Genomic DNA, 11415 nt, shown 5'->3' on the forward strand with positions numbered 1-11415 from the left:
TACACCAGCACCAGCCAGCCTAAGTCCCTCTCTGCAGCGCTGCTCTCAATCCCTTCATTCCCCAGCCTGCACTGATACCACAGGTTGCCTTAACCCAGAATAATTTACAGGAACAAATTACACACTTAAGAGTGAGAAAACTTGCAGCTCAGAAGTTGGTGTATTAAGCAATGCACCAACATTTGCTTGGGAAGAATTAGGCAGAAGGCTCACCTACCATTACAGCTGTGCCATGACAGCACCAATCACCTTCCCTGCAGGATCGCTGGATTGTTAAAACCAAGTCCTCAAAACAACATTTGAACCTGAAGGACTCCCATACATACACCAGGAAAACCATTAAACTCCTGCTTCTTTACAGAAGTGCTTACTCTGTATTGTCCAACCAGCTCAATCCGTGGGTTAGTGCAGCCCAGCACACAGAGGCCACATCCTGCAGTACATGCAGCACCTCTCTGGCCCTTGTTACGTGCCTGGTGAGCGGCTGGCTTTTTCCTCCTCTGATATTAAACAGAATTAAACAAGTTTATATTGAATGTTAGCACTGCTGGAAATGAATAATCAAGAATGTATTTGCAGCACACCACTTTCTGCAGAAAAAGTCAACTGTTGGAGACACCACAGTCCAAAACAGAATTCTTCTCCCTACACTGAATCAGAGATTCCTCCAGAAAACCAAAAGCAACTAAGTTGACTGGGATTAACCTGAAGGGCAGAAAAGCAAAATTTGTTTGCATCTAAAAATCAAGACTATATTCAAAAAGAGCACTGCACTATATTCAAATTCAGTCACTGCATTTCACTTTTCCCAAGAGGCATACTACTACCTGCTTAGTGTCCACACTAGTTCTGCTATATCAAGTTTTAACAAGTTCCATATACAAAGTTCAAGTAGCAGCTTCCAAAGTACAGACAGGTGTCTCTGTTGTAGCTCATCATTTACTACAAGTGCTCTAAGAAATTCAAATGTATTTTAGGAAGGCTAGTATTTAAGACTGATTGCTATAAACAGTTATTTAAATGGTAGTAGCAACTGTTTATTCCTTCATCAGAGTTTTCAGGCAAGGAAGTTTAGAGTGGGTATCTAAAACACATCTTTACTGCAGTTAAGGACTGTTGTAGTGTGTTGTAATAGCCTGTTTTAAACTTCCGGGTCCCTTCCCCAGGTGTGCCAATACCCCTCTTTCCCTCCCCCCCCTCGCCCCCTGCTGGGCTGTCAATCAGGTTTAACATTCCAGCAAGGCGTGGTGTGGTTCGTCACTTTCAAAGGATGCCCCTCAGGCCCAGAGGTCATTGGCCTGTCTGGGTGTCATCCTCCCCTGAGACCCTGCCCCTCCCACCTGGTTGGTGGCTCACCTGTCCCCTCCCCTCCCCCTGCCCCGGGAGCTTAAAAAGGTAATCAGACCATGTGGTCACTATTCTGTTGGAGCTGTTGCCCATGTTCAGACCTCTGTAACCATGGAATAAACCTCTGGATATAAACCCTCCAACAGAATCCATCTCCTTTCTCTTCACCATTCGCGTGAAGCCTTCTTCCTGAGGTAAACGGAGTTCCTACCAAGCCTGGACTTGTTCAGCTGCCCAGCTGCAATCTCCAGCAAGCTAAAGGTATCTCTGGGGTGATAGACCACACTTGCTGCCTTTGGCCCAGCAGCAAGGGTCAGACTGGCCCAGGCACAATCTAACTGGTAATATTGGGATTCTTATTCCAATAAAGGACTGCTTTATTGGAGAAAATAACAGTAATGTTTCAGAGTCTTCCCCTCCTTCCAAATTATTGCACTTATATCACATGGCAGTAGCAGCCAGCTAGAAGTGCAGTAGAGCTTTTGGCATTAAATTACATAAACAACGACTTCCATGACTCACAGGATCCCCCAACAAGCTTGGGGCTGAGGCCCCCACACACTCTGAACCAGGAGCTGGTGGAAAAAGATACTGTGCAGGGATCCAACCATGGCCTGAGCCCTGGAGGAAGTAGAGAGCCACACGCACAATGTGCCCAGTCTTGTTCAACAGGAAGATCAGGGATAAACACCTGCTTGGCCAACAGCAGCACAGCACCAGTTTGCCATTTCAGACAATGGGAAGCTGGGGTTGTGACCTTCTTCAGATGTCCAGACAGTTCTCTTTGGGGTCCTCTGCAGGAACTTCTGTTCCCTGCTCCTTCAAGTGTCTGCAGAGGTGGTGACAGACCACACAGCAATGCTCTGAACACAGCACATGGACCCATCCCTTTCTTGAGGGCCAAGGACATACTTGGGATACCAGAGCTGCACAGGGGCCCCTATATGGCATACTTGGGATACCAGAGCTGCACAGCACCTAAAGAGGCTGCCCAGGCAACAGACAAAAAGGCTTCTCACAATTCGGAGCACAAGAAGGTAAAGCATACCTGCCATGCAGGGACTAGAGCAGTCTTAAGAGAAAGACAAGTCATTTCAGGTCTTTCCTTTTACTCAAGAACAAACTCCCTGTTAAAAAAAAAAAAAAAAAACAAAACAAACAAAAAAAAAAAAACCAAAAAAAAAACCAAAAAAACAAAAAACAGTTTTGGAAATTGCAAGTAGCTTGCTGAGGAGACGAAACAGAGCATGAATGGTGCTTTTATGAGCTCATAGCTCAAAGCAAAGCACATTGCAGTAAAACAGCTTGTTTTCCTTCTGCCAAGACAGTGACATCTGGCAAGAGGAAAGTCAATATTTAAATCAGGCTCCATTCCCACCCCATGCCTAGGCTGGTACTACTTCTGATGCTCCTCAGAGCTGAATGCACGTCAGCTCTCAGCAAAGCCTCTTCAGGGACTGCGTGGCGCAGGTTTTGGTGCTATGGAAATGGCCAGCACAGCGGCGTGTGAGCCGCTCACACACACCGAGCCTGTGTGTGTGCAGGCACAGAGCTAACCTCTGCAGCAGCAATCAAAGCAGCTCTCAGCACTCAGCAGGGTAAAAACAGTGACTGATCTGGGGGCTTTCTGCTCTGCCTTCCCCTGCTTTTCAAGACTCCTCAGATGTAGAGATGTAGGCAAAACACTTTTGAGATGTGCTGAAGGGATTTCTCTTCTGCGTAACAGTACAGACACCAGAGAGAAAGGTGCACTCCAGCCAGTGGGAGCTGTGCCCATTTCATAACCCAGACCCTTCTTTTGAGTAGGAAGTACTGGTTCCTACTTAAAGGACAGCTTCTTTAGAGATGCTTATAGGCAAGTCCTTGTACAGCCCCATTCCTGGGAACCTGTGTGAGGAAAAGCAAGGGACATCAAAACTCTGATGTACTCGTGCAGGGACTGCAGGGTATCAGTAGATGCAGTTCAATGAAATGGCCTTCTTCAAAGGCAGCCTGTCCTGGCAGCAGCTGCAAATGTCCACCACTGTGTTATTCCCAGGGACTGGACTGCTGTAGAACTCTGCAATGCACATCATACAGGGATGACTCGAGTAGAAGCATAAGGGGAGTTTCTTTCAAATTCTGCTGTCCTGATCAAATTAATCAAGAGTTTCTAATGTCATGATGTGATAAACATTTAGGTGAGAACAAACAAAGAGGCATGAGTAAGATCACTTCTTGCTCATCTTGGGAACCCTGCTAGTAGTTTAATTAAAATATTTTAGGCAAAAAGTAAACAATGCAAAAGAGACAGAAGCAACATCCCCAATGCTCATAACTGAAATACACAGCTTTGCCAGGCTAAGGAGCAGTTAAAAAACATTACTTACAAAGCTTTGTTTTCAATCTTTTTGAGTTTTTTCTCATGAGCCAACATCACTGCCATACATGGAGTCCAATCCTAGCTAAGCACAGGAGAAGCACCTGTCTGAAAACACCAACTCCAGCCCAGGCTGGCTCCCTTGGCAAATCTTTTCATCTCTGTCCTGGGGTTAGGGGGCTCTGATGAAGCACCACTTCCCTCTAGCTGCTAGACAAGGGAAAGCTAAACAGGAAAAATACCTGTTCTTCTGCCTCTGCTTGCCTAACCCACCACCCCCAGCAAGCTGCAGGTGCTCCCCAGGCTCTTTGTTACTCCACAGTACAGCACAGGCATTGCTAGTGACAGGACATAAGCTTTGAGCCAAGCTTGCAAGGCCCCAGGACTAGAGACTTGTCAGGCTTGCTCTGTTTCTATCCCTCCGAATCTGCCTGTGGGTTTGTTTTACTTGGTGTGTCTCAGAGTAGAGACAGAAAATGTGAGAATACAGGCATGGTACAAGTAAGGGAGCACTGGGCTGACAATGGAGATCCCATGGCTATAAGAAAGTCATCAGTCACCAGTGGAAATGTGCAGCTGGACAAAGCTATTTTAGAGATAACAGAGAACAAAGGAATAATATCTAGCATATATAAAAGGCACTTTCTATAATAGATTTGGATGAAATAAAGAGCTTGCAAAGCCATGAAAGAAACAGCAGATATGTAAAAAGCAAACCTAACAGAAGAATTCCAGTGGATCCTACAGTGAGGAAGAAACCACCACCATCCTATTCCTCCCAGAGGAGTCACAATATGACAACTTGCTCTAATACCCCTGCCACCACCAAAATGATACTAACAAGCCTCAGAAGCCAGGGGAAGGATGAGTAAACCACCAAGAAAAAGGTGCAGAAACTAAGTTTGTATGTTAGCTTTATTATTACTAAGACTTCATCTGCATAACAGTCTTTTTCTAAACTAATTATTGAATTAGACTGCTAAAATTTCAATCACACTAACAATAAACAGGTTTTCTTTCCATGTACACACACAAAAAGCGTGCTTTCTCTTTATCTATGAAGTTTTTAAGCACAGTACACATTTGTTGTTCTGCTGGGAGGCTACAGGCAGGACAGGGGCAGTTCAGAAGCCTGTCACTCCAAACCACAAGTGTCACAGCATGTACCTATAGACATGTTCTGCAGAACACGTGTGTCACAGCATGTACCTATAGACATGTTCTGCAGAACACATGTGTCACAGCATGTACCTACAGACATGTTCTGCAGAACACATGTGTCACAGCATGTCTATAGACCTCAGTTCTGCAGAAAAGAGAGCATTCCAGGCTTGGCCAAGGCAGCATTTGCTGGGCCACTCCACTGTCAGTCAGCATCCAAGGACACTTACTGCTCTGCTCTCACACTCTGGAATAGAGAAGTCAGCTTGCAAAACAGGAAAGCTGTCTCTTTCAGTGACAGCATTCACACCACAGCAGTAGTGCTGGTTTCTCTCTAGATAGCATCAATCCACCCCTTTCTGCTCAGGAGCAACCAACAGCACAGTGAGCATTTTTCCACGCACCAGCATTTGCTGGCATCCAGTGCTATGCTGCTCCCCCCACCCCAGCCAGGGACAAGTGGCTGCAGACTCCTGCAGCTGTACTTGTACTTGCACTAGCAAAAAATCCATACAGCCATCTACACCTCTGCAAGAAAGAAGTGTTTTCATAGCAGGGCAAGGATAATCCAGACCAGTTAGCCTGACTCATGGTATCATCCTGCCAAACAGCCAAAGCCAACACACAGCTATATATTCTTTCACTTCTGCTCCCTTAACTAGAGGCAGAGGAAAAGGAGGAAGACAAGTAAGAAGAAAAGACAGCAGTGACACTGAACCTTCAGGAGAGATCCAGATTAGAAAGTTCTGGTCTGTTACTGCAGCCCTTTTGAAAAGAGAAGGCTTGCAGTAGAAAGCCTGTCCTCCAATACAAGGTTTTTGAGTGAAGGTTCCCAATCACTCTGGCTAACACACTCAAATATGAGTAATTCTGAAGACACTCTCCACCTTTAACAGGAGAGAAAACTGTCCCTCTGGAGACTTAAATTGAAGCTGATACAGAGTGACTGTGTTGGCTGAACAAGAGCATTTCAATTTAGTGCTTAATCTCACTTAATGCTTGCTTTCCCTTTCAGTCACCCTTTGTTTGACATTTTTCTGCTTACTCACTGCAGGATATTAAAAGAACAAGGGTAAACCCCTCCCTTCCTCTATATAGAAAATCTCAAATTAGAAGTGCCCACATTACAAAGACTTCAGTGGAGAAAACAGTGGGATCATCATTCTCCTACCTGGAGCATCTTGTAAAAGCACAAAACCCCCACACCCATCAGGTGTCTACTGCACAGGGCCCAGCAAATGACACTGTTGCTCTCTCCTATTAAATTAGGAAGGAGGAGTTTGGATTATTTTCTTTTGAAAATTGGTCAAGAAACATTGGCTTTCAAGAACACTCCCTGCACTGTATCTGCTGCCATGGAAACATCACTTCTTGAAGAGATATAGCACATATCCTCCCTTACCTGCAGCAATGTCCAGCACCCTCAGGAATCAGCAAGCCACAAACAGCTCACTGATTTTAAATGGCAAATCTAGGCCCCTGTTTTCCTTTTCTCTATACTGGCTGAGGGACCTCCTGCCAATAAAAACTGCCAGGACATCTTCCTGTTAAAGGAGCAAACAGTTGTGAAGAAACAGGACAAAGCCTTTACAACACTCAGGTAGCCAAAGCAGATTTTGGGATGTCCTTACCCAGCAGGGTCAGCACATGGCAGAAAGCATCAGAAGCCCCAACACCCACCTCCTTTATCACCCAGCTCCTCCTGGGACTACACTGACATCTGGCTCACAAAGCAGAAGTTGTTAGTCAAAGGCTGCTGTATTCAGCAGCTGTGGAAGACAAGGGGAAAAAAATGTACATACAAGATAGACAGGAGCATGAATAGAGATATGAATGACTTAAAAATGAAGAGAGATAACATTCCCAAGGCTGAGCAGTGCAGTATGTGGTTACTGACAGCCCTTGCAGATGGAAGGGGCTGTGCTCTGCAGCCTCCAAGCACAGTTCACAGCAGCTCAACAGCACTCGTGCCCAGGCCAGGAGAAGTGTTAACATATGGCAGCCAACTTTCAGCCATGAAAACCAGCTGTTCCCACTTCAGCCACAAAACATCCAGATCAAGCAGAGCAAGGCACTTGCTCAGCCTCCACCAGCACATTCTTAAACCAAAGCCAAGTTGCAGTGCTTTATTTTAGATAAATATGTCAGCCTGGGCCTCCAAGACCTCCCATTGCTTTGATGGGCATTCGCCATGGGAGAAAGGGGGAACTCATGGGCTGCTTCAAAGTGTGGGAAACTGGAATAAAAAGGAATTGCATCGGTTTCATGTTGGATTTTAAAAGCCCCGAGCAGTTACAGCTTGGCCTCATTGGAGGATCAAAGGATCCTTAGCTAAGCTTTCCCTGCACCAAAAGGGTGAGAGCAGACCTTATTCTGCCTGAGTGAACAACTGCAGTGACTGCTTGGGCAGCATTCATTGTAGGGAACAGGGGAAAAGATCCATGCATACCACAAGCAACAGATTCTTTCCACAGTTGGAGCACTGGGCTGGCCCCTTCTCCATACCCTACTGAAGTGGGTGTGAGCATGAATGAAGAGTTCAAGTTACCCTGCAATGCTCCAGCACTGCAGAAGGCAGGAACAGCTGACACTGCCCACCCAACAGTTGTGCACCAGCTGCTGCAGCGTCCCTCCAACACAGCACACTGATCCCCCACATCTCTGTACCTCATTCATGCACTGGCTGAGAGAGGAGGACAGCAATGCCATCAAATAACTATGTAATGCCACCTCACTGCATCAGGACCCTCAGCCTGAGTCAGAACAGGCTTTCCCCACCAATACAGTTTTTCTTGCAAAAGAAATGAAAGCCTGCTGCTGTTCAAGGGACCTACTCATGTAACTCTTCTGATATTTCTACTGTCTTCAAGTCACTGTTACAGACACTCAGCTCAGTGAAATCATTCTTTCTTTGCAGTTCCCACAACAGCTGTCCACTTGTATTTACTTACAAGTGTTTGATTTCACAATTGCACATTAAGTGAAAAAAAAAAATCATACCGACAGCAAGTACCTAGGGATAAGAAAACAAATAAAGCAGTAGGAAAAGGTGCAGCTTTGTCCAATAGGACAATGGGGGAAACCTTGTCCTACTGCCAGCAACAAGTTCTTTCTACACAAAAAAAGAATATTAAAGTCCATTCTGTCAGCTCCAAAAGTGCAAGTCAAGGCTCCAGGAAAAGAAAGGCTTACATAGTCTCTCAAGAAATCACATGTAGTGTTTTGGGACTCCTTTTAAGTACCACAAAAGCCTGAAGATTTTGAAAGACACCAGATTACATAAGTGAAGTGTTGCTGAAGCATAAGAGGAACCCCTGAACACAACACTAGAGATTGATCATCAGTTGCCAGATAACTGCTGTGGTGCATGTGTTTGTGAGACTGCTCAGTGGCAGTCTCCTCATTCAGAACACTGCTTCCACTGTAGAAGCAGCTTCATCCTTATTTTTCCACTGGTAAACTGTACCGGCACCAGCAGTAACAGTGGCAAGTCAGAGAGAGACTCATTTTGCAAGCAAAATCAGGTGTGGTTGTGGTTTGGTTGTTTTGCTTTCTTTTGGTGGGGGAGAGTAGGGAGGAAGAGGGGACAACAGCATCTTTGTGAAAGCACAACTGCAGGTATTAATCTATTCAGCAACTAAGTCCATACAGTGAATCAGATTTTTGTTCATGACATGTTAAAGCAAAGCAACAGAACAAGGGACTCCTCATCTCACAATAATATTCTATCCATTTGGCTTGAGCTGACACTACTGCTTTGGTGCCTGTAATCACAGAGCAAGAGACTCTGAGTGCTTGGAGACCTATTTCCAGAGCTGTTGGAGTGCACTGAGAATCACATGGAGCCATCCAGCTAGTCCAAATATCCCTTCACTGAAAACAAAGACACTTCAAGTGAAAAGTTGCTCAGTGGTTCTGCTGCTAGGCTAGGAACAACATTTTAAGTACTGCTACCAAACCTGACTGCTCAAGAGAAAGGAGAGACTTAAGCAGGTTCTACACCTGGAGCATTAGCCTTGTCTAGTTTGGCTGCAGTCTTGACAATAACCTAGATTTTCTTCCTACCTCCTAATTACCGCTATCTGAGAAAGCTGTCACCATAACAACAGAGTGCAACCTCTGACTCGCAATTTTAAACAAATTAATTTCTGTTTGGAAGTGGTAATACAGAATGTTTATGCTGGCACCAGAGAGAGGACCTGATGGCCTGGACTTTAACCATATATGTTGGCTTTAGTGAGTAATAATATTGTATCATTAAGCAGTTTCCAACGTAAGCACTCCAGTTTGCCAAGAAAGGTGGTCTTTGAAATCCAATTGGCAGGGTATTAGAAGCCTTTAATTAACTGGCACAAGTGTGTTGACTATTCTAGATTTTTCCACTGTACCTGCAGATCTCCATGAAGAGGCAACAACATAATCACTCCAAAAAGACGGCAGAGGAAGAAAGCGTTGCACCACGTTTGCTCTGTAACAGTCCCTTACATCACACTAGGTACACTATTCTGACAAACATCCTGAGGTGCAATACCCTCTTTGTACGAAGCAATTTATAACAGAAATTAGTACAACAGCAAAACAAGCCTCTAGTAGGTGTCAGGACTGCCACTAAAGTTTTTCAAAAGATCATGTTATTTTACTCTCCTTTCCCATCATTAGTTGTTCAAGACCCTGCAGTTGCAATAAAGACCTCTGCCTTTTTTATAGCAGAGCCTCAAGAACTTGGAGACAAATACTGAAATCAGTTTTAATGCTCCTGCAGTTGGAATTAAAACTCTGAAGCAACTGACAGTCATGCTATTTTCTGGCACAATTCTGTTTGTTGGAACCCAAGAATAGGGTTTGGGGGCTGTTTTCTTTCCTTTTTTGGGGGGGGGTTGTTGTTGGTTTTTTTTTGTTTTGCTTTTAATTTATACTGATATTGAAGACAGACACAGGACTTCAAAATGGTTGAAGGAACCTGAGGTGATTCAGCCCCTTACCAGATTACCTTCTGCTCAGGCAGAGATGGCCTAGCCTTTTCTGTAAATACAGAGAAACTCAGAAGGCATTGTTAATTGTACAAGTGTACTACACAATCCCCGAAACAATTAACTGGGAGCAAACCAAGGCTGGCACCTGCTCAGCTGGCAGAGCACAGAGCCTGACCGTGCAGAGTTAGGGGTACATTCCCAGCAGCTCCTGCACCTCCAACATCCCAGCTGCCACAGGTGCAGGCTTCCTGCCATCCCCAGCATGCCAAGCAGGAAAACCCTGAATGAAATCAGCCCAAGGGCACAGACACCGAGCTGGGCCAAGCAGCCCTGCCAGCTTACTGCAGGTAACTTAGTGACCCCAGCCTGCCTTGCCTCATCTAGAGGACAGCAGCTGGTGTGTCGTGCAGTACCACAAAGGCTCCAACTGATTCCTGAATGGGTTGGATAAATGCAATACACCTCTGTGGGATAAGCTTATACAGCAAGAGAACGTGCTTTGCTTGCATTCACGTCAGTTTCCATCAGGGCACCAACTATTGTCTTGGGCAAGCAGTCCCAAGGTTTTTGGGTTTCAATAAACCATGACGTTTTAGGAAGGCAGGCAGGACACCAGTCTTCCCAGGCAAAACGCGCACCAGTGAAGCACCACAGAGGCGCCAGCCCTGCTGCCGCTCAGCGGCCGGGGGACAGCTGCCCAAACAGAGCTGCCAGCTGTGGAGCAACCCCGGCTGGAGAGAATTAAAAGGGAACAAACCCGGCGCACAGCGCTAGTCAATCGAAAGTTGCACACTCGTATAATGGGAGAGCTTTACTTTTACTGCAGGATGAAAGCAGAAAGTTTATGGTGCCCGCGAGGCGCCGCGGGAAGGCCGGGATGCGCTGCCCGTGCATCCGCGGCTGGGGGGCCCGGCAGCCGCCCCGCGTTCCGCAGCGCGGCCCCGGTTCCGCATTTCCCGAGCCCACGGCGGCACAGCCTTGCCCAGGCCGCGGGCAGAGCCTTCCGCACCGCCCCGGCCGCAGCGCTGCCCGGCCCGGCTGGGCTCTGAGCAGGGCACGGCAGGTCCGGGCCGAGCAGGTCCCCGCCGCGCCAGCGCCGCCCGGAGCGCAGCGGCAGCGCCCACCCCCGCCCCTACCTTGGTCCCTCGGGGGCTCCATGGCGGCCCCGCGCCCGTCCCAGTGCCCGTCGCAGCCGCCCCAGCCCAGCTCGGCTCGGCTCGACGCCCGCCCCCGCCTGGGTGGCAGCGGAGGCACCGCCCGTGCCCGCGGGGCGGGGCCCGCCCGTCACTCAGCGGCGCGGCCCGCCCAGGTGAGCGAGCGCCGCCCGCCCCGCCCCGTCCCGCACAGGTGAGCGCGGTGCGGCACGGCACGGCACGGCACGGCACGGCACGGCCCGCCCGGGGGAGCTCAGTGCGGCACGGCCCGCCCGGGGGAGCGCGGCACGGCACGGCACGGCCCGGCCCGCACGAGGGAGCTCAGCGCGGCACGGCACGGCCCGGCCCGCCCGGGGAAGCCGCCCCGAGCCTGCCCCTCGGTCAGACCCTCACCGGCTGTACCCCGGCTCCAGGGCAGCGC

At 47.8% G+C, this 11415-nt stretch overlaps 1 protein-coding gene across 1 annotated transcript in view; it reads right to left on the reverse strand.

Moving 5' to 3' along the window:
- The window catches only part of TPD52 (tumor protein D52), a 42049-nt gene extending 30976 nt beyond the window's left edge, over positions 1-11073 (reverse strand). Inside the window, exon 1 of the mRNA XM_058801600.1 lies at positions 10977-11073. Within this exon, the coding sequence (XP_058657583.1) occupies positions 10977-10998 (22 nt within the window). The 5' untranslated portion in view covers positions 10999-11073. The remainder of the gene's footprint in view (positions 1-10976) is intronic.
- Between the last annotated feature and the right edge of the window lie 342 nt (positions 11074-11415).

Source organism: Ammospiza caudacuta, chromosome 1 (assembly GCF_027887145.1).
Source record: "Ammospiza caudacuta isolate bAmmCau1 chromosome 1, bAmmCau1.pri, whole genome shotgun sequence".
In the NCBI taxonomy this organism is placed as follows: domain Eukaryota; kingdom Metazoa; phylum Chordata; class Aves; order Passeriformes; family Passerellidae; genus Ammospiza; species Ammospiza caudacuta.